The following is a 26,966-nucleotide window of genomic DNA, read 5'->3' as shown; positions in this document are numbered from 1 at the left end:
AGCACATCTACAAGAGGGACTGTAGTTTGGAAGGAGTGTGCCACTGGTTTCACAGGTGAAGGTTCATGACAAACACCCTGGGGCAGACACTGCTCAATACCATGTCATCACTCTGCTCAAAAGAGGCTAAAAGCAACAGTGATAAGGACTCTGGTGCTAAAGCCTTGTATATACCAGGGCTTCCACCAACTGGCAATTTTTTGCCAAAGAAGCTTAATGTAGACTATTTCTGAGGGATTCCGTACCAAAAATAAAATGAAAATTCTGCACACAGTATTTTAAAATTCTTCCAAATTTATTTGTCAATAAATAAATGGAGGCTCCAGCATAGCAGTAGGGAGCTCAGGCCGCTGGCTACACAAAGGTGGGAGATCACCCTGAAGCCCCCACGCATGGGACACAGCGGTGAGGCTGCACCCGATCCTGACAACGCAAGGGCCCAGTCTGTCCAAAAACACCCTGAGGCCTGGCGCCTCTGAACCAGGGCAGGCTCAGACTGGCAGGATCCAAGCATGGAGGGATCCAGGTGAGGTGAGGGGACTTTGGGTGGGGCAATCTGGGTGCAGGCAGCTGACTGGAGGGCTGGATGCGGGGGCATGATCCGGATTCAGAGGAGCTCACTGGGGGTGCAGAGGCAATGAGACTCTGCAGGGGGGTCCAGGTGAAGGTGGTTGGAGGTCAGCAAGGGGTTATGCAGGGAGGAGCAGCTGCCTGTATAGTGACTCACCCTCCCACCACAGCTGAAGGAGCAATGGGAGCAAGAAGCTAGGGTGGGTGAGATGCAGCACTTCCAGCAGCCAGGGGAGGTTTCTGGTGGTTGGTCTAACCCAGCCCCGCCGTTCCTTGCAGGGGAAGAGGAAGGCCTGTACTCCCGCACCCACAGCCCAGCCAGGACTAAAGGATAGGCGCAGGATAGGTGCCACCAGTCTTGGCATCCCCTTGCCGGCATTACCTCTCCACCAGCTGCTCCAGACGCCTGAAACAACATGCCCGAGCTGCTGGGGAGGGGTGTGTGACCGCTCTTACAGTTTCCCTTTGCTTCCCCCATCAGAAAGTCATTTTTCCATGGGGAAGCCAAGAAATCTGAGGGGGACATGAATTCTACCCACATGCCATGATGCAAAATTCCCCCAAAGTTGTAGACAAGGTTTAAGAGAAACATTCATACCACAGACATGTCAAATACAGAGGAGCGTTTTGCAGAGGCTATGATGACAAAACTTCTACAACAGAAAGTCAGACAAAAGATAGTTTTCACATCAATTGGAAGGTATTTGGTAGACTTGCACTGATAGTCTGTCCTCTGTTGTAAGGTGCCAACAGTGGGAGGTTAATGTAAATGAGACCTTGAGACATACTGGGTATTTCAGTTTTAAAAAAGCAGCAGCAGCTAACAGCTAAGTTAAAGATTCAGACAATAGGGCCAGTCTGATACCCCCATCACCATTTACTTCTTTTTACTTTTTAAACACACTCTCATCTCTTAGCTTTGATGTTTAAGCTACGTTTGTTGTACTTTAGTAGCCATCACACAAAGCCAGTACATTCAACCCAGAATAGAAGTGTTTTGTAGAGATCAGCTATTTAGCATGATCACATGCCTAGAATCAATTTGTGCTACTTGCCTACCACCACAAATCAGTACCTGTACTTTAGGCCTAAACAGCCAAGTAAGTTGCACATCAAAACTCATCTCTATCTTACAACTACACCATAAGAACCCACACTTAAGTGTTACTTACATAAGTGTTTGCTTTGCTATTTCTGGTTGTACTAATCCCTTCTCTTATTATATTTGTGCCTAAGACAGTGCTTCCAAGAACCATTTAAGTGGAGTTGTGGTAATGCACCTCAGTTTTTAAAAATTCTGATTTGAGTGATGTTTCCTGGGACATTAGTTTGCAATAAGCTTCTCTCTCAAATCTGGACTCTTACCTTCCAACATAGTCTTGATAGTTACAGATTGCTTTGCAATTTCAACGTCAACTTCAAAAATTTCTCCATCTGAACTCTGCAGTTTAATGGAAGGCATCTACAACACAAGAAAGTCACCAGTTATTTTCATGCAATAGTTTGCAGAGAAGTTAGTGTAATACAAAGTGCTGTTCAAGTTACAAAAGCCATCTTTACCATTCACATTGCCTCTTCAAGACAAATGCCATCAAGATGGGACACACCATTGTATATGGAAGGGCAAATGAAGCGTCCCCCATACAATCAGAGACATCTTTACAAAATTTACTGTTTGGATAAGCAAGTCTTAACTCACTACTTCTAGAGAAAAGCAGCTGAGGATGTGAGAGTGGAAAAGAAGTAGTCTAAGATTAAGCAATTAGGAAGTGTCTAGTATGTTGAACAAGAGGCCAACACATTTCACATTTAAGTTTTAGGGCAATGATGCAATGTGAATGAATGCCAGCCATATGTTGGCAGTACTACAGCTGCAGTAGCATCCCTCTCTGGTCTTGAATATGGTTTTAAGTGACGCACCAAAACTTCCAAGTACTCCCAAATACCAATATTTCTTCAAATCTGCTAGCCCCTTCTGCCATCTGGAGACTATTCAGGTGAAGTTAGATCCCATGGCACTTTCAAAATTCTGGTTTCTTGGACAAGTCTCCCTCAGACGAAACAAGTTTGACATATTACTGATATTGGAGAGCTTTCAGAACAGATACTGGGTAAGCTTTTCACACCTGCCACCACACTTACTGTTCAAGACATTACTTAATACATTGCTAGGTTGGGGCGGGGGGGGGGGGGGGAGGAGGAAGAATTTTAGAACATAAATCTTAACAAGTTCAGGAACAATAATAAACTGTAAGATTACTTGTTGCAGCATATGCGTTTGAGTTTCCTGGAGGTGTTTTTATTAGGAGTCTGATTATCAAGCCTCACAAAACTGATCTTCCTAAGAGTTATGCTACAGCTCAAATACAAGTTATGGGTGAGGTTCTATGGCTATGCAGATGGTCAGACGAGATGATAATGGTGCCTCAGTGCCTTAAAAAAAAAAATACACACACACACACACGTCCTTCAAGAGTGCTTCTGAAGCCAAGCTACTTCAAATTTTAGAAACTGGCTTTAATTCATTACAATTAATATGTAAGCTGTATCAGTGAATTTCTCCAGTTAACAGCTAATAGAAGAAGAAAGCAAGCTTGCTTCTATTGCAGTGTTAAAGAATTAGTCTAGACTAATTGGTTCTATACTAGCTGTGAAAGCAATTTACGTTAACAGGAAAGGTCTTTGAAGGCAGCTATACTTGGAGAAGAGCCTGTGTGAAGTCATTAGCCCTAGTGCCTTCCATGTCTCAAGACCTTTTTTGGTCATTTATTACCTATTTGTTATTTTGCTTTGCAGAAGGATATCACAGTTTAGAGCTCCATTAGTGGATATAGGAGAGCTAAGTCATGCATCATTTGACACAGTCAGACAATCCAGTTCAAAACCTGCTGGAAAAAGCTTTGGGGACAAAAGGTAAGGGTTAGGGGGCCTAAGATTCCACAGACCCAAGATCTACTGCAATTAAAGCAGCTGACTGGATGTCGCTCTTTCAGCTAGCTTGCATTATCTGCTCCACAAGGCAGACTCTAGCATGTCAATACTGCTGATCCGGAGTACTGCAACAAACCCAGCCCAATGAAGCCCAGCCAGTGCAGGTTATTAAGCAGCATACAAGCTGAATATAGAACCTCATCTCAATTTATGTTTGGCAGAGTTCGAGCCAATCCTTTAACCCCATATGAAAATGTTACTATATCTTAAGTGGTATGGGTATTTTTGGATGGACTCAGACTCATGAGCACTGCATTTCTCACTGAACTAGGATACTGAATTTATTGCTGCAATGTTACAACTATGGTTTTTCTTTTAAGACTGAATATTGATTAAAGTTACATCATTCAATATTATTAAGCAGACCAGTCCTACAATGAGAAGTTAAGATTTCCTCAAGTACAAATCTAGCTTATTCGCTAGATATAAATATAACTTCACATCTAAAAACAGTCACCCTGCAATCCTTTTTACTTTTTTTTTGGGGGGGGGGGGGGAAGGAAGGGGGCAGGAGGGAAAGCAGTGACAAGACACGAAGTCTACTTTTGACTATTTAGACTTCCTGCATTTTATTAATTAATTAATTAGTTTCCTTGAAATTTTGGAATTAACTTATTGCTTCCAGTTTGTTTAGTGTCAATACAGCAAATTTCTACTAAGTGTAATTTGATTTACATCATAGCACTGCTTGTTCCATAAGCAGACTGAGTCAGCAGTATTTTTAAATGCCCTATTTTCAGTCTAACTAAGCTGAAATATTCAGCGAAGGGAATACATCTAAGTATTTTGACTGCATGATGTCATCTAGAAATTGCTGCTTATTGTGATCAGGAAATACAAGACTTTCTTTAAACTGAAATTTACACTTCTCCCTTCGTGTGAATGTTTTTTGAAAGGAGCAATTTCAAGTTTATATTTGTTATTAGAGTGACAGCGTCAAGTTTTCTTGTATATTCAGTGCATTGACACAATAGGTTGACTAGTTATTAGCACAACCTGATTAACTACATGACATTAATATTTTCAGCACAGAATATTTTCACACAATGAATAGTTTAAAATTAGACATAGGTATAATGTCAAGATGCTATTTGGATCTAGTCAGCCAAAACTTAGTCATGTTAAGGTGCAACAAATGCAAGAAGTGTAAAATTAATGTTCATACATGCCTAGGTTGTAGAAGTCTAGGATTATTACATAATTCTGCACGACAGGATATATCCATAGATTTTGCCTGATCAAATTCAGTCTATGCAAAACTATTTACATTAAGGTCAGTTTCACACATCAGTTTTAGTCCAAAACTCAAATACACATTGATTACATCAGTTTCACAAACACAGCTTTATTGTTAGAAGTCCTAATCAAAAGGACATTTTAAGTAGTTTAATTCTCATTATCAATCAGGGAGATCAGGGTTTGTACTTCGTTAGTAAAAAGAGTACCTCCTGGAAGAGACTATCATTTGCAGTAGAGAACTTGGAAAACAAGTTAGCCTCAGACACCAGTACAGCTCAGTGACTAAGCAGAACAGTGCAGATCCTGTATTTTGAAAACACTTAATCAGGTAGCGCTTTAGTATTACTATTAAAGAGATGTACTTAAATTACAGCACTGCGCTCAAATATTACTGGAGCAGCTGCTCAGCTGAACCATTTACGGTATCTTTAGCCAACTCTGCGCCCTGCGAAGCTGTTAAAAGACGTACTCCGGGCTCGCCCCCTGTATTTCTCAGGCTCCCACACAACATCCATTAAAAAGGGTCACGTTTCAGACACTCGTTTAAGGTCTGACAAACACACACACACACTAAGGAAATGCTCCGTGGAGCCCAGGGCAACACACAACACAGCGGAGCAGAGAGCAGACCGGGGTTTGCCTGCGCCGCAGGGGCTCAGAGGGGTCCTTCTACCTGAGCAGCACCGGGGGCAGGGATCCTGCGTTACCCCGCGCTGACCGAGGCCGGCCGGCCGGCCTGCCCTTCGCCCAGGGAAACCCGCGGCCCTCCCCCCGCCACAAGCGGTACGAAGCCCCCTGGCCCGAAGGCGCTTCCCCACCCCACTTGGAGGAAGAGGAGGCTCCCCAGGCAGCAGCCCACAGCAACCACCTCCCCACTTTCCTCCGCGCGGGGCCAGGCCCCGCTTCCCCCAGGCGGCCGCTGCGGCCTCCAGCCCCGGCCTGGCCTAGAGCCCTCGGCCCCGCCCCGCTCCCGGGATTGCCAGCCCCACCGCGGGCAGGCGCAGGCGAGCTTGGGGAAGAGACCTGAGCCGTCAGCCCCACCCCCCCCCTCCTCACCGCGAGACGGCGCCCGGCTCCACGTCCCTCCGCGCTGACCGACACCCGGCGGTAGCAGCTACAACTAGGGCCCGACTGCGGCGACGCCTTTTATAGCGCGGGGCGGGGCGGGACTCCGGGAGGTGGAGAGCGAAGGACCCCTCCCCCGCTGCGTCACAGACCAACTGTAGGTGTCCGCGCAGATCGCCTGAGTGATCGCCAGGAAACGTAAAATGCAGCCCTCCCGCGGGACACAAACGCCCTCCTCACCTCCACCTTAGATACAGGGCGGGGGGGGGGGGGGGCCGAGGGGGAAGGGATTTCATGCATGTAAACAGATTGGGGGAGTTAAGCAACAGCCACGGCGTCTTTCAGGCAGAGGGTGCCCCTGCCGGAAAAGCTGCCTCACATGGCAACGGCAACAGCCTCATAGTGGATGGAGGGGGTTACGCCAGCACGTGTTTCCTGCACGCCCCTTGCTAGGGGTGTAGACGGCCGTAAGGGCTAGGGCCCGTGTTGACCTGTTCCCAGGGCCCAGCTTCTAGCCAGCAGCTTCTCATCCCCCCCCTTCCACCTTCCTCACCCACCAGGAGAGGGAGTAGTGCAGACTCCTCCAGGACTAGGCCCTCTTGGGTTCTGTTCCCAGTTCTGGCACGGACGGATAATACCATTACATCTTGAAAACTGCATTGGAGGAGTATCATAACAAAGCTCAGTCCAGTTTGGACATGGCGAGTGTTACTGACCTAAACACCTCAGCTACTCTATCCTTCATAGGAACAAAATTCAGCCTTCTGCCCCAAAACACGAAGACCTCTAACCCTTGCACTAAAGGGAAATCTCTATCAGCTCTGTCAAGTGCACCTCATTTTCAGAGGTTTAATCCCCAAGTTCCCTACCTTTTACACAAATTGGTGTCCCCTCATTTTTATTGTTGGAAGAAAAATTATTAAAACAGGTTACAGCAAAGTTATTTTCACTATAAAAAGATGAAGCCTATAACATTTTAGGATTCCTGTATGAATCCTTTTTGTGTCCTTCATTTTGATTCTCTGATGCACACATTTGTGCCTCTGAAGGTGCATGATTTTCATTAACCGTCAGCAGTACAGAGCCTATGCTGCATAGTTGAGAGGTTCCGATTCTAGCTTGTTGAGGTCAAGGTTACTTAAAGGATTATGATTGCATAACTACATATATTTTACTCTATACCTCAGAAGGCTGAGTCAACTCTGCGAAGATTCATACCTCTGTTTTCAAGGTATTGTACTTACCTGCATGGACTGGGAGTGTAAAACAAAGAAACTCACTGTTGTCAATTCCTCTGAGTGAGCTAGGGATACAATTATTGTCTAATGAAGGAAGCTTGACAGAAACTAGGCTATTAAAAAAATTAATGTTGAGGGCTGAGGATAAATTTACTAAGCAGCACTTTAATCTAAAAGCTGCATGTCAGCTAAAATCCTCTTACATTAATGTGTTAATGCTGTCAATCGTTACATTAAACCCCATCTCCACTAAGAGAAATGCCATGCCTCTACTGCAGCACTTGATTTGTGAAGGAAGGTTGGCTCAGTGCCATCTCTTGCAAACAAACGGCCTAGAGCCCTCAGGCACTTTTCACATTGTTTAGTACTAGAATAAAACACTATTCAGAGTAACCCTGATTCAGTTTAAGGGCCTACTTGTATGGTTCCTGTCATCCTCTCAAAGCCTCAGTGTGACGTAAAATTTCAAAATAAGAGATCTAAGAAAAATAATGGTGAGAGAAGCTTAAAATAATGGATTCACTCTGTATTACTTCAGTTTTTTGAGTCACCCTTTCAGATGTAAACACAATAAAACCTTGCCTTATGCAACCACTCAGCAGACTAGCAAAAATTTGGTCTTTAACTAAACAAAATAGTATTGGAGATCTTGAGGATAATATTAAATTGTTGCTTAAGACAACGGTTTGCCAGTCTAAACTAGAAATTTATAACCATGACGACTGGATAGCAGCTTCACACAAGTTTATGTGGCACACAGTTAAATTTGAGTCTAACTGGTGACCATTAATCATTTAAACCCCAGGCCTCCGTTGAGCTCCAGGTAGGTGGACGGAACACTGCCTCTGAGTGGAGTCCTACTGATGTCTATGAAGGGGAGTCTGCCAGCATGGAGCTCATAGCAGTAATTGGCCCTTGGGCCCAGAACCTCAAAGTACTTAGGTATTGTTCTGCTCTGCATTGCAACACCTAACCCCTAGGGCTGTCTGCTGCCTAGCAGAACCCTCAACTATAAGGTGCCCAGACTCCATATACAATGCAGGAAACAAGTTAGGCACCTAAGCAAGGGATCCTCAGAAGCCAGCAAAGGATAGGGGAAGGGATAGCTCAGTGGTTTGAGCATTGGCCTGCTTAACCCAGGGTTGTGAGTTCAATCCTTGAGGGGGCCATTTAGGGATCTGGGGCAAAAATTGGGGATTAGTCCTGCTTTGAGCAGGGGGTTAGATTAGATGACCTCCTGAGGTCCCTTCCAACCTTGATATTCTGTAATTCTAAGCAGCTGACCTGGTGCGCTCACACTACATTTCCCTTTACCACCAGCTTTTTTGCAGATGCTGTGTGTGATGGGGCTCCTAGAGTGCAACAGGGACTGTGGAACCACTGAGCCCTCTGTTCCACCAACCTCGGACATCCCTCTCACACTGTGATGATGTTAAGCCACAAATCACTGGCAGGTACTGCACTTACACAGACATCCACAGGCAAGGACACACCCAACTGAATTACATGGATGCTTTGCCAGCCACTCATGAACCAACAATAGAGAGGATCCCACCACTCCAGCTCCCCAGCCTTGCTCCCTAGAACTGTACCGTCTTGCCCTGTTCAGAAGCCTGACCAGTGTAAATTCATTACCCAGTCCGTTCTTCCCCTGCTGTGGAGAGGACACACACTAGCCTTTGTAATCTGTGCTGAGATTTCCTAAGCACTTCAACCAAAACATACATCTGTTCTATATTTTACCTAAAAGAGTATTAACTACAGAAAGATAGATTTTAACTGATTAGAAGTAGCAAGCATATAGATCAAAGTTGGTTACTTAAACAAAAATAAATTCGCAGTATGAGTTCTACAAATTAACAGGATTTGAATGAAGCAATGTCTCACCCTGACAGATGGAACAATCCTCAGTAAACATGTGGGACTCTTTTCCAGTCTGGGATCATCCTGACCAGTTCAAAGTCTGTCAGCCAGACGTTTCTTTCAGGTGTTGAGTTGGGGAGGGGGGAAGAGAGGTCAAGTGATGATGTCACTTCCCCTCTTTTAGATATATGCTTGTGACACAAGGGTCCACCCTTACTGGTCAAGCAGTCTATTGTGTACATCAGGAGTGGGCAAACCACGGCCCGCGGGCCAGATCTGGCCCATCAGGGCTTTGGATCTGGCCCACCGGATTGCCAGCCCCGTGGCGCAGCAGGGCTAAGGCAAGCTCCCTGCCTGCCCTGGCCCACGCCACTCCCGGAAGCGTCCGGCATCACATCCCTGCGGCCCCTGGGGGTGGGGAGCAAGGGCTCCGCGTGCTGCCCTCGCCTACAGGCGCCGCACCCTGCAGCTCCCCTTGGCTGGGAATGCGGAACCTCACAAAACGATACCTCACAAAGCATACTTTGTACACAGCATAATTATATGACAGTGGTGAATATGGGGGTTCCAGGGTGCTACTCTGAGGTACAGAGTGTCACACTGTACTGCCCCTAAACCTAGTAGTGGCTTGCATCCAGCCCTTCTGCTGAGGTCTTCCAGGCATGAAGTCAGGATCAGGCCCCACTGGCAAGATAGCCATTCCCTCACTTAATATGAGAATCCTGCTTCATGGTCTCCAGGGCTTTGGCTTGAGTTAGGCCTCCAAGTGGTTCATTAGCTTTGGGGTGGCATCAGCACTTAGGTGACTCTGGGAACACCAACCAGCAGAAACACAGGTGCCTGCAGAGCTAGGCACCAGTTTTGAAAATGTCACCTTTTGAAAAAATGGTGGACTTAGGTACCTAAAGAGTCAGATAGGCACCTAAATACCTATGAGGATATGGGCCTAATTCATTAATAGTGCCTATCCACTTGAAAGAAAGAAAAGCCTCTAAACTGCAGTTAATGTATGTAACCTTGTGGTCCTATTACTGTCACCCTTGTCTTCTTCTTCCCCAACCACCTTCACGGTGTTCTTCAACTCCCTGTTGGTCTTGTCCCTATGTTGGGCCACTAGTCCCTTCAAAGTAAGCTCTTTAAACTAGCTTTGATTTGCAGTTGATATAGCATCCAGTACAATGAATTCCTGATCAGGGCCTCTGGGTGATACTGTCATAATACATAATTTATGTTAATTATTATACCTGTCCTGTGCACTTTATCTTCACTTTCTATTATTAGAATTGTTAATCTGCTTTGCTTAGCCCAAGTATAAATACAGTAGACCGAAGGTGGGAAAATCCTGTCACACTCCAAGTTATAAAAGTCACTAATTGCCTTTAAGAGCCTTGTTTTCCTAGAACTAGCAGAACCAGTCTCATGTACTAGGAAGGTGCCACCAGAGAGAGAACACAGACTTCCTGGGTACTCAGACAATAGCATAAACACATCCAACAGGACAGATGGGAGAAAATATTAACGATAAAGATGCCTGTGGAGTCAGTGGATGGGAAAAGAAACCACATATACTTAACTTGGTTCTGCTGTTATCTGTTGGTATTTTGTTGTTGAACTACTCCCCAATAAGCAAGTAGAGGTGGGAGGATGTCATCACGAAATACTGTGGGTAAGTGAAATGTCTGTCCAAGTGTTATACCAAGGGGATGAATCATTTTTTGTATGTTTACCAGTCTTCAAAAAGAGAATTAGCATATAATTTTCTGAAGCTGTCTGCAACCAGCCACTTCCACCAGGGAAAAGTGTTTCCAAGGCCAGATTATTGAGGCATACACAACATAGGCCCAGGCCTAAAGCCCACATTGTGAAGTCATGTGATGACTTTTTTTTTTTTTTTAAATGAACGTGGATGTAAGTTTCTTGTTCTCCTGGTTACAAAGAAAAGCTTGAAACCGTGATGTGGGACCAATGCATTGATGTCTTCAGGGGGCCTGAAACAATAGCTCTGAGAGGTGAGAATTGCTCCATGGATCTCCCTGAGGTATTAGCTCCCAGACTCCAGGGGGTCCCACCAACACCATCTCAGCAGAGGATTCTATAGCCACGTCTATACTAGGGGAAAAAGTGGTGTGTTTAACACCTCTTAACATAAAACCATAGTGTAGCATTAAAACCCCTGCATAAATAAGACAAGCAGTAGTTCTAACACCTTAGCTGGATGAATTAAACCTAGGCTCCCTCTTAGGGTTGACCCTGAGCAGCTAACACGTATGAAAATACAAATTGCTGTCTAAAGTAGGGTTTTAAACACACATTCTATAAACACTTTTTTCCTAGTAAAGATTAGGCCTGTGTGTTGGAAAAGAAGAGAACAACAACCATGAACCATCCACCCCACCTGCTGGGAGTAAGTACTGAGGGCTACCTCAATACACCTGTGACAGGTTGGGTCACAGAGACCCCCTTGGGACTGTCACCTGATGTGCCGAGACTACCTCTGAGCCCATTTTCCCTGGCAGCTTGGGACTTCAGTACCCTGTCTTGTTGAGCCAGACACGCTAGCCTGCTACAAACATAGACCCAAGTCCGAACCACGTCCCCCACAAGCTGCAGACTTAACTGAAAACAGCTTAAGAAGTGCTCCTATCTCTAGCATCCAGATACCCAGTTCCCAATGGGATCCAAACCCCAAATAAATCAGTTTTACTTTGTATAAAGCTTATAAAGGGTAAACTCATAAATTGTCTGCCCTCTTTAACACTGATAGAGGGAGAGATGCATAGCTGTTTGCTCCCCCAGGAATTAATGGCTTACTCTGGGTTAATTAGTAAACAAAAGTGATTTTATTAAATATAACAAGTGGGATTTAAGTGGTTCCAAGGAATAACAGACAGAACAAAGTAAATTACCAAGCAAAATAAAACAAAACACACACAAATCTAAGCCTAATACAGTAGGAAATTAAATGCAGGTAAATCTCACCTTCAGAGATGTTGCAATAAGCTTCTTTCACAGCTAGACTCCTTCCTAGTCTGGGTCCAGCAATCACTCATACCCCCATAGTTACTGTCCTTTGTTCCAGTTTCTTTCAGGCCTCTCTTTGGGGTGGAGAGGCTATCTTCTGAGCCAGATGAAGACAAAACGGAGGGGTTTTTAGGGCCTTTTATATTCTCTCTCTTATGGGTGGAACCCCCTTTGTTCTCCTGTGCAAGATCACAGCAACAAGATGGAGTCTGTAGCCACCTGGGCAAGTCACATGTCTGTGAATGATTCAGCTTTTTGCAGGCTGACACCATTGTTTACATGTTAGCGTGAACTTTCCTGGGAAAGTTCAGATGTAGATTGGCGTCTCCCAAAGTCCATTCTCAGTTATGTGTTTCTTGACTGGGCACTTACTGAGAATAGTCCTTTCTCAAGAAGCTGACCAAATGCTTCACTGAGGCTACTTAGAATCAAACAAATATATAGCCAATATTCATAACTTCAAATACAAAAATGATACACATACAGACAGCATAATCATAACTAGCAAACTACAAGCTTTCCATAGACACCCCACTTGGCCTCCTCTGTATAAGAACTAGTACAGCCATAGGACCCTGGTTGCAACAGTGATCTATACGGTCACAGTTTATGTCAATAACATCACAACACCCTTGCCTCTACAAAAGGAGAGGGGATCCCTGCTGCCAGGGATGTGAGGGCATGCTACTGCCTGTACTTGGCTGAGAGGGGTGACAGGGCAACCCTCACTAATCACTGCTCCAAGTGGACGGCAGGGCAATGGCATGTGGACAGAGTTCGGATTGCCTAAATCCAGATCTGGATTGGACAAAACAGTTTTCTTTTCTGAGATATCTAATTGTGCATACATTTTTGTAAGGAGGGGCTAAACTTGAGGAACTTTGTCATAGGAACAAGTATAGTGTGTTTAAAAAAAAAATCTGCATCCATCTCCTCTTTCTCCATTGTAACTCACGTTATATTAAAAAACATGGTTCAGAGGATCAGACAACGGTAACAGCTGGTCTGTTTTTCATATTGCTTTGTTACATCTCTGAAGGAACAGTAAACCTAATCCACTTTTTTGACACCAAAAAGTGGGGGGCCACCTGCCAGAAGAGAGACTGTAAGCTCTCCCTCTAAACCAGGAGGTCAGACCCATTGGGAGATGATGTGTTGTTTGTTCTTTATACAATATACTACCAGTTCCTACATCCATGCTTAATTATGGTCCATGGCAGGGTGTATGCATATAAATTCAGAACATAGTCTCTCCCACCCCCTCATCCTGTACAGCAGTTCACCCAGTGGTATTAATGAAAGGTTTGCACAGATATCAAGGGGAGAATACAGCCTTTATGGTGTAACTAAACATGTATAATCTATTATTTGTGCTTTGTCCTGTCACTGCATCCATCACTCAAAGAGAAGATACAAGTGGGCCCAACGGGGGGGTGGTGTGTATTTCTGCCCTTTGTATCTCTTCCTCCCACATCCTCCTAACTCTATGCCATTGTGAGTTTCCACTGTTCCTTCTACATTTTCTTCCCTGCAAAAACTCCAGATTCCCCCTTACTAAATTCCCCCTTTCCAGCAACTAAACTAATCAGCCATGAAATAGTTAATGTTATCAAAATGTCATCACTGGGCTTTAGAGCGGATGCTTTCATCAGATCAACAAGGAGCAGAGGCGTTTATCCCTCTCAGAATCGTTAATTCATACTTTGTATTGCCAACTCTCACAATTTTCTCTTATGTCTAGGTGTTTGTTTTGGGGTTGTTTTTTTTAACTTATCTCATGAACACATGATGAAAGGCTGCCAGCACAATTTTTCACATATTCAAAATGGTCACCATCTCCTGTTACAGTCAATGGGGCTGAAACCAGCAAGATGGCCACCGTTTCCATACAGTCTATCTGAATGTGGCAGTGAGGCTGCCTATAATAAAGTTGGCTGCCAACACTCATTGTTTTGCAATTACATTAAAACCCAGACCCAAAAGAAAAATGGCTGCCTCTCCATGGTTCAGGGGGCTCAAAAGACACAGACTGTGAGGCATAGCAGAGACACTGAAAAATGGATGGGGAGAATGAGGAATATCAGAAGGCAGATTTAGAGGTTGTAGTGGGATGGCATGCAGGAGGGAGGCTGAGAAGGGTGCTGAGGACAGTGATGTGATCAAAGATGGATGGGATGGGAGACTGTCTTTCAGGGGTGAAAGTAAGTTAAAGGACTTACCGGTACGCCGGAGTCCTGAGCAGGGGGCGTGGCCTCAACGGGAAGAGGTGTGGCCTTAAATCCCCGGGCCCTTTAAATCACTGAGGAGCCCTGGGGGCTCCTGGCTGCCACCGCTACCCCAGGGCTCTGACAGAGCTTTAAAGGACCTGAAGCTCCACTGTGGTAGCGGCTGCCGGCGCCCCGAGCCCTTTAAATCCCCATCTGAGCCCTGCTGCCTGAGCCCTGGGGTAGCGGCGGTGGGGCTCCGGAGGGGATTTAAAGGGCCCCAGGGCTCCAGCCACTGCTACTACCCTGGCCCTTTAAATCCCCTCCGGAGCCCCGCCGCCACTACCCTAGGGCTTTGGCAGCGGGGCTCCGTCGGGGATTTAAAGGGCCAGGGTGGTAGCGGGGGCTGGAGCCCCGGGGCCTTTTAAATGCCCACCGGAGCCCTGCCGCCGCTACGCCAGGGCTCGGGCAGCAGGGCTCAGGCGGGGATTTAAAGGGCTTGGGGCTCCGACAGCCGCTACTGCCCCAGCCCTTTAAATCCTGCCGGAGCCCCACCACTGCTACCCCAAGGCTTTAAATTGCGATCTGGGAAAGCCGGTCCCAGTACAGTGCACCGGCTCTTGCCGGTACGCCGTACCGGGGCGTACTGGTTTACTTTCACCTCTGCTGTCTTTAAAACAGCCACTGGCTCAGTGGCTGTGAAAATCATATGCACTCTGAATTATTCAGCTGTACTATTTGTCAGACTATTATGGAGCTGATAGGTCTACCTATGTTACTATTTATTGTTTCAAACAAGACTTTGAGCCATTGTATAGCTACCATGAGTCTTAATGTGTTTCCTGTTATATTTTTATGCAAAAAGACTATTCTGTAGTTTTAAAAAGCTTTGAGGAGAAAAGAAAAATGCTCCTCCACAGTAACCACACTACCACAGTTTCTTCCCTTCAAAAACACCGTCTGACAGTAACATCTTGTGAGTAAGATGAAGAGCATCATGTTCCTCTTATAGAGATGTGGGCCAGCAGTTAAACAGCTGATGCAGTTTGTCTCACCATATTAGGTGTATGGCAGGTTCAAACATCCTCAGTGTAAGTGTAAGCATTCTAGACATACAAAGCATAAATATTAACAAGTCTGAAAAAGAAATCAGATTATGGTAAGAAGCAATTCAGTCTAGAGGACTGAGCATGGGATTGGAAGCTAAGAACCCCAAACCTCTAACCTCAGGTCTGCCACTAACTTTATGCAAAGCCTAAGAGCAAGTCACTTCCTTTTTGTAGATTAAGGATACTACTACTTACCTATCTCTTACAGTTCTGTGAGAATTAATGAAAGATTGAGTAATGCTTTGACATGCAAAATGATTTTACATGACTGTTTAAAAAGGAAAATAATAAATAAATCTGTACCTTGAATGCATCTATAATGGGTGTTGGCCAACCCTATCATCCCCCTCACTTGGTATTTATACCACACTATCTTAGTCTCAGCATTACCACCATGGGATATCTACACATACATCCATGCACAGGTTACAGAATTGTTACCATATAGCTAGTAGAGAAAATGGTGCAAGACTGGTGATGAAACTTACATTCCACTGAGAATCAAGAGATTTGTTTGAGCTCAGATAATGCAGGCACGAGGGCCACATAAATACCTAAAATATGGAATTAAGTGAAAAAACAAACAACTTTAGCCATGGAGTTGCTAACGATATCACCCTGATAGATGTCCACCGTGTGCAGAGAGTAATACAGATTTATCCCCAAATCTCCAAACCCAGCTACTGCAATTTAGAGCAGTTCTGAGGATCCTCTAGGTTGCAGCAGCGGCTGCTCTCAGGTTTAGGGGGATGAAAGAGCGGTGAATGCTGCATTTGCCTCTTCTCCTCAAGGGCGGGAAATCTTAAACCCTTTCAAGCTATCCTTACCCACAGAGAAAATGGACAACCCCAGTGCTGTATGTGTGTTTATCTTTAAGTGAGAGAGAAACAGCACCAAAGTAAATGGCTGAGGATGAATGTGTTATTTAGTTTTATCCAGCAGATGGTGCCAGACTCAGAATTAGATAGACCCAGATAACAGGCCGCTTGCCAGTATTCCACATTGCTGTAAAAGGAAGTTTCAGAGATAGTTAATTCAGTACTGGAGTTCTCAAGGTGAACCATTCAACATATACTGCTCCCCCACAGCGCGTGCACGTACACACACTTTTTTCTAAAACATAGCAGTTGTCCTGCCTACCCAAACCTCTGCTGTATTAGATCATCATATAAATGTAGACAGAGCCGTAACTTTATATGAATCATTTTAGTGCCTGGGGAGAGCAAGCATATTTGCACCCCCTCTAGGTGACATTTGGGGAGGCATGCAGTCTGTGCCCCTCCCCAGATTTCTGCCTTCCATTTACTACAGAGGATTTCAAACTGTGGGGCCCCTTGCTCCCCTGCCCCAGCCCCATGGCTGCAGGGCTTGTGGTTGCACAGCCCAAGCTCTGAGCTCAGCCAGGCAAGCCCGATGCCCAGCCCAAGCACTGAGGGCAGGCAGCTGCTGCTGGCAGGGCAGATTCGTTCTCACCAGCTCCAGAACCCAAGGCCCTGAGAATGGAGCAACCCCTAGAATGACCATATTTCAAGTTCCCAAATAGAGGACACTGCCAGGAGGAGAGAGAGCTGGAAGGGGGTTTCAGGTGGGGAGTGCTGGAGGGGGTGTGTGTGTACTGGGAGAGTGGGAGGGGGGATTTGAGGGGCACTGGAAATGGTATTGGAAGGTCCTGGAGGGGGTACTTGCAGCAGGCAGACCCACTGGAGGAGGTGGGGGGGGGCAGTGTCGTGCTCCCTAGCAGGGTGCAGGGCGGCTGGCACAGGTCTAGGATGCAGTGCTAGGCTGTCAGTCAGCACCTCCCCATGGGCCTCTCCCCCTCCCCGAGCTGGCAGCACTCAGCGCCCTGCCCACTTGCTGACACAATCCTAGTGCCATGGGGCAAGCTTGCTCTGGCCAGGATTCCTGGGCCTGTGGGGAGGTGGATGGCACTAAGCACCTTGGGCTCCAGCTGCTGCTGGGCCCAACTCTGCCAGGGGGTGGGGACTGAGATCATAGTGCTCTGGCTGACACCACTGGGCCCGATCCTGGACCACTTCATTTTTCCATCCATCGGCTTTGCGCCCTGGGCAGCTGCCCCGCTCACCCCGCCCTAGTTACAGCTCTGAATGTAGGGCTGAAAAGGACCTTAAGCAATCATCTAGTCTGTCCCCCCTGCTGAAGCAGGACAAAGCGTATCGAGACTGCCTCCAACAGGTATTTTTCTAACTTGTTCTAAGAAACTTCCAATGATGGGGATTCTAGAACCTCCTTTGAAAGCCTATTCCAGGGCTTAATTATCCTTATACTGAGAAAGATTTTCCTAATAGCTAACCTAAAATCTCCCTTACTGCAGATTAAGCCCATTATTTCTTGTCCTACTTTCAGTGGACATTGAGAACTGATCACTGCCCTCTTCCCAACAACCCAGTTACTCTCAGATGGCATTTGAGCACATACCCTTCACTTCACTATGCCCCTGTCTATGGGAATCCCTGTAGGCCCGAAGGACTGTTTGACCTATAAGGATAGAAGATTGCAGTGAAATGGTGGAGATAATTTTATTAAGACAGACTCCACACTTGGGTGTTGTATCTAATGCTGACTAAATAGAACAGGAGAGAGCAAATACAATACATTAGAGCATTAGAGGGAATTTAGAAAGGACTCAGGAAGAGATCTGTACAAAATGGTGGAAAGCTGTTACATTTCATACACTTTAAACAAAGAATCACATGCCATCCTAGCAACTGCTTGTTTACTTCAGTGACAACACAAGTGAAGGCTTCTGAAGAATGAAATGAAACTACTGCTGCTTGCAAATATGACAGATTCCAGAAAAGTTTGTCTGGGTTCAGAAACTTGCTTTGCAACCTACTACCTTCTTAAAGATCTAAAGAGAACTCAGCCCAGGGATGCAGGATCAGAAAAGCTGGCTTCTAATTATCCGTGGGATGGGAAGGAATAGACAGACGAAGAGTCAGTCAGGGTTCCTACTATGCTAAAAAAAAAATCTTCCTCATTCCCTCCCTCCACCCACTTGCTCTTCTAAAAGTTTTCATAAGCAAGTGCACGAGTTGATTTGCCTTTACCTATTTATCCATCACATTTCTTATTAGTAGCATAGCTGGAACTATAGGCTAAGAAACAGGACAGACAGGCTTGGGCTGGTAGTTCTATAGAGAGTAATCTCTTTTATTACCCCTTCTTTTGCCCCACTTTGGCAGGGTCTTCTCCTTCCCAGACCTCTCTGTCTGGAGAGCTACTAGTAATAGTCTCTGTGCTCTGATCTGCCAGGGTCCTTTTCTTGGGCCTCTGCCTTGAGAGCTTGTCTTAGTCCTTGCCCCTTTCAATCAGGGCTTTCTCTCCCAGAACTCTGTCTGGAGAGCCTCTACCTGGTCTTTGCCCTGGTCTCTCAGGGTCTACTCTCCCAGATCTTTCTTACCTGAAGAGCATGTCTATGGTCTTCTGATTCATTCTCTTCTCCTGGATTTCGGGGTGTCTGTACACTGAGCCTCTAGCTGCATCTCCTAATCATATACCATGTGGAGCAAGCACTGTTTTTCATCCTTAGTGAACTGGAGATCTTCGGTCAGCTGTTTGTACTTGAACTTGAGATCCTCCAGTTACTTTTCTGCTGCCTCCAATCGTTTCGCCAGGTCACCCTCTCTTAGGAGGGAGCTCACAAAGCCTGCCTGTGCTACTCCCTTCCCTATCCTAGGGTCCTGTTCTATACCCTAGCTCTTCGCTTTCGCCTCTCCCTGCTGGGGCGATTCTGTTTGAGCCTCTGTGCTAGTAAGCACACTGGGTATGTTAGCTAGAGTTCCTATAGTACCCTGCTGAACTCTGAAATCTGTCTGAGTCTCTGTGGTATCCTGCTGTGCCCAAGGTTCTGTCTGGGTCCCTGCTGTAGTTTGCAGAGCTTTCTCCCTGGGCCAATGCTTCCTGCAAAGCCGAGCATTGTTCCCTCTTCCCCTTGGCTTCCACTTGCACCTGAGCCAACTACTGCTCTACCCGGACCAGCCGGCTAATGACTTTCCCTTGGGAGATGCTGGCCTTGTCCAACTCTTGTAGGCACTTCCTCAGCGGGTCCCTTATGTCTGGGCCATTCTGGTCTCACCTCCGGACTCTTTTCCAGGGTCTCCATACCCTGGCTCCTAGCCCCTGCTTTCCCTTCCCAGGTGGGCCCAGACCCTCTTGGTCCAGGGTCACAGTCCTGGTCTTTCCCACAGGAGGGTTGAGTAACCCACCCAGTCTCTTCCCAAAATTATGGGCCACAGCAGGTCCTTGACCACGCCAACAGGGAGTCCAGCCCAACTTCTGGCATGGGATAGACTCAAGTCTCCATATGTACACAGAAGACGTTTACTGGGAGGTGTCAGTCCAGGCCAGTTGCCCTCTCCTGGTCTTCCCACACCAAGGTGTACCCCACACCCTGAGACTACCAGACCCATAACAACTTCCTCCCAGCCTGTCACTACCCACAGTGGGACCACCCTGATCTTTGGAGTAGACCCTACAATTGGTTCTACTGTAACAGTTTAAGTAGTCACACTCTATTACTGCGCAGTTCCTTTTAATATGCCTGGGCTGGCCACATCTGAAGCAGACTACCGGGTCTCCTAGCTCCTTCCCACTTGTACTTCCCATAGGCTGCAGGGCTCTCTGGGCCCCTTGCTGTTGCAGTGCATCCCCTGAGTCTAGAACTCTCAGGCTCTTTTCCCCTTGTGAGCTTCCCTGGGTCACCCTCTAGTGAACCCCCCTCAGCTTACCAAACAGCTTGGGCCGTTCCCCTCCTTTGGCCTCAAATTAGGCCTCAGTTCGACTGCTTCCCACATGGAGGCCGGCTCAAAATGCCTTACCCAACTCTGTGCCCCTCCTGGTAAGGCATTTAGGAATTGCTCTAGAAGCTTCTCCACCAAGCTGGTCTTTGGACAAAGCCAGTGCATTGCCCGGTCTCAACTTCTGGGCTACTAGTGCGCCCCTTGTGGGGACGATTCTGTCCAGAACTTGTGCCTGTATGCCTCCAGAGTCAACCCCAGCTGATCCAAAATGGCTGCCTTCACCAATGGGTAAGAATTCAGCTGCTCATCACTTACCACTTGGCAAGCCGCCTGCAACATGCCCATCAGGAATGGAGCTATGCGGGCGATCCCAAGTTGACTCTTCCCATCCTGCTGCCTTTGCCACCTGCTCAAAGGTCTGGAGGAAGGCTTCTGGATCATCATCAGGTCTGAGCTTTGCCAGGCCTGGAGCCAAACCAATCACTATTTCCATCATGAAATGGGTTCCTAGGTGGTGTGTGACCCAACCGCTTGTGTATCCACTTCTGCAGGTTGGAGTGGGTATCCTGCCACTGTTGCTGTGCCACCAACTGGACTTCCTATTGTTTCTGTAGGTTCTCTATCAACTGCATCAGGAGGGCCTGGGTCCACAGCTGCTACTCCTGCTGCCAACAGGTAAATCCTCTTCAATGGTCGTGCCCCTTGTTGATCAGGGGTCGGTCTGAAAGAAGCCCCACTTCTGGTACCAAATGTAACGGCATGGCACCTACCTCTTGCGCGCCCCTTCTGGATCGGTGTGTCTTCAGTCTTTAAACAGCCCCAGCCCTGGTATTGGGCCATATCCCCAAGGCTTCCTCCTCGGAGGCAATGATTTCGCCCTTTCTGGGCCATTCTAGCACCGGCTCTCCAGCTGGGCCACTATATAGTTCAGATCCCCTTCTGGGGATTTATCGCTGTCCAATTATAAGTCACTTTTCCCAGTGGCCTATGCAGGGGGCAGAGGAGACTCAGGCCCACCCACTACTCTAGGTCCCAGCCCAGGGACCCTAAGAATAGCAGCCACTCACCACTGTGTCCCTTTAATGAAACTGCTTTCAGTTCCATGGGCTACTTCCCTGTGGCCCCAGCCTTCACCAAAGCTTCACCCTTACTCCGGGGCCCTTTTATGTTCAGGCCCAGCAGCCAGCCAGCAGCTCCTCCTTGCTCCCCCTGGTCCCTGCCAGCACTGAGCTGCCCATGGTGCTGCAGTTCCTTTTGGCCAGACAGGAGCACTGTGTTCACTCCTCTGGCTCCAGCAAGGAACTGACTCTAGTCTGAACTGCAGCTCCTTTTATACTAGCCTGCAACCCTCCAATTGGCTACTTCCTTCGCAGTGTCTCTAAGCTGCTTGGAGTATTTAGCTCTACTGTTTCTTCTCTGGGCCATGTGTGGCAGGACGCCTCCGAGTCTAGTCCACCCAGTCACATGTATATTTTAAATATCTTTTAATGGGGGATGGCTGAAAGATCTGGAAGCAAGTTAACATTAACAAATTCTGAACGGACATCCATCTCCACTGCTTTACCTCGCAGTGAGTTTACACTTGCGCATACAGCACTTCTTGTCAATCACGGATGGAACATGTGTTGTAGTTAAAGTGTTCTCATGGGATATGTACAGCAACCACAGCGAGGGGACTTTGTTCATTTCAGTGGTAGTGAAACTAGTCCAAAATTGCTGGCTAGAATAGGATTGAAAATATTTAAGTTCATGGTGGGGAACATTTCAAGATGCATTTCAAATGCAAGATAACGGAGCATAAAAGATGGAGGACAAAAGTCGGAAAGAAAGTTTGAGAAGGTGCCAGGGTTTCTAATGCAAAAAGAAAACAAGAAGGAAAAATAGTTTCCTATTTTTCCTGGGGAGGGTTGTTCTTTTACGTACGTACGTGTGTGTAGGCATTTAGTTACCTCTGCATTCATGTAAGAATTAAGTGTTGGCGGGTAGGGAATATACCTCAAATTTAATGCTACATAGAGATAAATTGAAGACTTGTTCAGACAAGTGCTGAGACAAGCATATTGAATATCTGAAGTGTGATTTAAATAAATGAGAAATTTCTTACCTGATAACAGAAAATTAGCCACTTCTCTCCTCACTGATTAATCCATTAGTAATGACCTGCACTATGGAATTCAGCAACAACATTGCATCTCCTCTGGAGGCGAGGACTAAGCTGTGTCCTTCAGCTCAGTCCCCCAGAAGAGTTCTTTTGCAGCTGCAGAAACACTCCAGCACTTATTAGCATTAAGACAACTTGATATAATGCATTAAATTAATCTTAAGACAATATATGTCTAAGGCCCTGCTTGAATTGCAGATGATTGTCAAATAATTGCGGCTGAATTGCGGACAAGGCATGGAAAATAATGGAAAAGTGAAAATGGACCTTTATTAATTGCAGGAATTTGGAGTAGACCTATTTTAAGAAAAATTTGCTGGATCAATATAAACACTCAAGTATTACGTTATGCCTGCTATTGGGGGGGGGGGGGGGGGCGGGGAAGGTCATGCGATAACCAGATATTTTGTTGCAATTGTATTAGTCATTAAAAAAAGTGACTAGTACAATATAAAATTCAGAAGACAGTCTTAACTGCTGTAGAAATCGAGTCCAGTCATTTAAGCCTTTTACACTTTACAGGTATTGAAGGTTAGTGCAGTACATCCCGCTACAGTGGTCACCTTCAAGCCCTGTCTTTGCTTTGTGAAGACTTGTCCATACGGAGATACTTCACGCTTGGCATCCACAGAATTAGGCAAGACTGACAGGAATCATTTTGCTATCTCTGCTAACTCTGGAAAACGCTGCAGAACTCCAGATGAATCCCCAAACTCTCCATTTCCATTCACTTGTTAAAAAAATGTGTATGGGACAAGATATGCTTTAGCTTCATGGCCAAACATAGGGGTTGTCTCCAGAGGGAGTGCCTGCTCTGATAATATATGCACTTGTTTCACATCAAATACCCAAACTGCTTTCATAAATGACTGTCCAGGCTGCATGAACCTTGGTCCTTGTCGAGCTGGTCTGGCAACATTCTCTTGTGTTGCAGTAGTAATCCTTCAGGTTTGTCTGCCATTTTCTTGAACACTCCTTTTAAGAATGCATTCTGTTCTGCATCTTCACTGTCCTTTTCTTTTGCATTGGAGTCTGCCCAGTGCATCAAATCCATTACAGTGTTGTACGATTGATGGATAGAAACAGAACATCTCAAAAGATTTAATGATTTTCATCAATGATTTGGCATTCCGAGCAATTACTATGTGAAGTGGCAAGGTCATGTCATTTAAAAGTAAGATCAGTGTGTCCATTACCTGAATGTCAGGTGAAATCTCCATTTCACTTTCAATGAACTCATGGTAATCACATGTTCAGCATGGTAAGAACTGCTTAACTGCTTCAAACCGTGAATTCCACCCTGTCACTACTAGTTCTGGACACAAGCATTTGGTCAGGATTAAGCTTTTTCTCCCGCAAAGAAAGCCCTGAAACACAGTTTGTGAGTTTTCTTCATTGGAGCAATGACTGTCAATTTTAGAAAAAACGAACACGCTGCTGATTGCTAGTCAGACTTACAATATATGCATTGCACATTACATGCACCATATTAGGAAGCAGGCCCTGTTGAACCTGAGTATATGCTCAAGTACAGTATGTTGCACTGTCTGTTACTATCCCAGACACCTTAAAGTCTAGATCAAAATTGGTCAGGCAGTTTGGTGACAGCTTGTGACAAAGGTGAATAATTTACCAGATTAAGAACAGAACTGTCCAAAAGAAACGACTGTAGCTTTTCTGAGCCATTCATTTGGGGTACAGCAATGATATGCAGTACATAATTATCTTTGTCATCTGTTGACTCGTCAAACAGTGCACATAGAATCAGCTTTTTTCGTATGCTCTTTCAGCTCCTTTCTGTGTACTTCAAACATCTTGGGTAAGTAATCTTGGTGATGCTTATTAGCAGAAGGAAGAGCACCCGTGTTTGAAATTTGTTTCTGAAAAAACTCCCTTAAGACTGGGCTATCCAGTTTCTCCACTGGTATATTTGCACTTGAGAATGCCTCGACAAGTTCAATATATGCCACATTTTGAGCATCACGACTCTTGGTACTGCCATTAAAAAGATGTGGCAGTTGTCCGATGTTTTGCTTTTGATGTCAGATCTGCCTCTGCTTTGTGTTTGGCATTATGATGCAGATCAGAATTTAAGAGTATCAATATTTGACTTACATGTGTGGTCTAATGTGACGTTGCAACTTTCCTCCATCAGCATACCATTGCTTGGGATGCTGCTCTGCACAATCTAAGGCACCGATTTTATTTATTTTTGCAATTTGATTCTTGGGATTTGCCATTTGCTTAAACTCATGGAAGTACTGTACTGTGTGTAAACAACTGTTTGTCTCCTAGCAACATAAGCATCACGAGATCAGATGAGTTCGTTCAATTTTGACAAATTAATACAGTACACCCTTGCTATAACAAACGTCTAGGAATATAAGCCATTTGTTCAGTATACCCAGTGGTTAGTTATAGCAAAAAGGGAGGGGGCCACAGCCCCGGAGCCAGAGGATCTCAGCTCCCCACTGCATTTGATCTCAAATGTTGAATTGTGCCAAACAAGCCTCTCAAGGAGTTTTTCCTCTCGAAGTTAGTGGTCTTTTGCATCATTTGGGATGGGACAGCCAAACCTCTCGTCTCAACTACAAACAGGGTACAAAAACTGTTGTAAATGTCTGCTCTTACCCAAGTCCTCCGGCTGACTCAGTTCCTCATCCAAGAGGTTGCCTTCCACTATGATCTGTGATGCTTTGATCTCCTTCTGGAGCTGAATTTTCAGCTCCTTAAGTCCTTGCTGCAGCTCATCTATTAGCAAGTTCTAAGTTGGCAAAAGGTTGCTTGGTCTGTTTTGTGGAAAATGTTCTGGTCTATGGAACTCATATTGTTGGTCACCTCCATCTGTTTTACTATTCCAGCCTGGTTGTGTTGCTGGATTTCCAAATCTGTCCTATCACTTTGTAGTTGCTGCTCCAACAGGGATCTCATCTCAGCCTGCAAGTCAGAGTCCTTTCTGGGAAACTTTCAGCTTGTTGTAGGTAATCTTAATTCCTTTTGCAAAGTCTCGAGCTCCTCGTTTAAACCTTGGCTGAATGTTTCTGATATTTACAAGCATTTCTAATTTGTTTCATCTTGGTTCAACAGGAATACTGTACTCAGTCTTGCTCCCTGGAAACTCGAACCCCACTTCTCTCAGTGTTGTCCCTTTCTGACTAAGTGGCTAACCAAAAATTCAGGCATTGGGGGATGTTCCAGTTGGGAGTAGAGGTTGATGGAGTCTGGTATTTTCTTTGATGCAATCTTGTTTATATACAAAGAACTGTACAAAATGCTACTTCTCCAAATGTTCTTAGTTCCTTCCATAAAAGGAACAGTTTCTTAGACCCAAGCCTTTTTAGCCAACAGACCCAAAAGATTTCTAGTTTTTCCCAGGGTCACACTGTGCTTACAGGCTTTCTTGCCTCTAGCTCTGTTCTTTTCTGTCCTGTGTGTTCTGTCTTGACGTTCATCTATACAGACACACAAATACTAAATATGCAGCAGCAGCCCTCTGCCCACTCAGTCCAAACTCCCAGACAGTTTCACATAGGCCGCTGCCTAGGACAAAGGGGTTATGATTAATGTAGTCTGACAGTTATGTTAATTGAAGGCTGAGTTCACACTATCAGTCTCATGAAGCTTTAACTCTACCCATAAAGAGGTTTCACCCAGCTTTAGCAGTATGTTAAGCTCTAGAGATCTTCTCTTCACACCTGTCTAAAGCAACAAGTATGCTGCTAGTACTACACAATTAGTAATGGAGAAAAAAAAAGGCAATGACGTGATAGTGCTTCATAGACAGCCCTTTATTCTGTTAAAAGTCCCTGTAATGTCTACACTGACCGCAATAGGTAAGCATTGCACCTGCACCACTGTAGTGAAAATATTTACTACAGTGACAGAAGAGGTTTTCTGTTGCTGTAGTAAATCCACCCAGTTCACAGGCTGTAGCTAGGTTGAGGGAAGAATTCTTCTGTCGACCTACTGATCTCTACACCAGGCTTATGTTGGCCTAACTACATTTTAGAGGCATGAATTTCACACACTTTTGAATGGTGTTGCTAGACTGACCTACGTTTTGAGTGTAGACCAGGGCTACAAGACTTTGGTGCTCCTAGTGTCTTAAATTACTAAAACTGAAATTTTTAACTCAGAACACTTTACTCATGGTAATAGACTATTCAGATTCTTTCTGGTTCTCATGCACTAACTTGTAATGTGAGCTGCAAAAAATCAAACCTTTACGATTCTATGAAAGGAGAAACAGGAATAGTCATAGTTTGATTAACTCTGTATGTAACTGAAACACACGGTAATTCCTACCACCTTAAATGTGGTGTGCAGCTCATTTCTTACGTTACTTACTCTGCCAAAACAAGTGACAACTCAGCTTCAAAATTAATCTAAGTTTTGTTTATGGGAATTGTCGGTTTCTCTGGTGCTAAGTAACACAACCGTCCAAATGCTCATATTTGTCAAACTTGTAGGAAGGTAACTTAATAGCAATATTTACATTTTTAAATAGGCAAGCACTTCTTCCTCTGGAATCTTTTGAACAGGTTTTTTAAATGGTTAATGATGCCATGTAGCTCACCAATTTTCAATTAAACCACCCCATTATGAAGACCAATTCTAACATGTTCATGGAATCTTGGAACACACATTACATTCTCCTTGGTTTTCCAAGTAATTAAAATCAGGACAGATTATGCAGAGAAACTAGAGAAAGGCCTTAGAGAAAGATCTGGATGACTATGCAAAGG

At 45.4% G+C, this 26,966-nt stretch overlaps 1 protein-coding gene across 2 annotated transcripts in view; it reads right to left on the bottom strand.

The window, feature by feature from the left end:
* LOC141991963 (S-phase kinase-associated protein 1) overlaps positions 1-26,966 on the bottom strand; it is a 116,981-nt gene that overhangs the window by 12,626 nt on the left and 77,389 nt on the right. The window contains exons 1-2 of one of the 2 annotated variants that reach the window (XM_074960449.1): positions 5,857-6,014; positions 1,936-2,032 (exon numbers count right to left, since the gene is read on the bottom strand). In XM_074960449.1, the coding sequence (XP_074816550.1) occupies positions 1,936-2,032 (97 nt within the window). In that variant the 5' untranslated portion in view covers positions 5,857-6,014. Of the gene's footprint in view, positions 1-1,935; positions 2,033-5,856; positions 6,015-26,966 lie in introns of those variants that run through there. The other variant, XM_074960448.1, reaches the window with a different exon arrangement.

The sequence above is a fragment of the Natator depressus genome, chromosome 8 (assembly GCF_965152275.1).
Source record: "Natator depressus isolate rNatDep1 chromosome 8, rNatDep2.hap1, whole genome shotgun sequence".
Classification (NCBI taxonomy): Eukaryota; Metazoa; Chordata; order Testudines; family Cheloniidae; genus Natator; species Natator depressus.
Note: the sequence above shows the minus strand (reverse complement) of the source record. Positions and strands in the feature narration are given on the sequence as shown.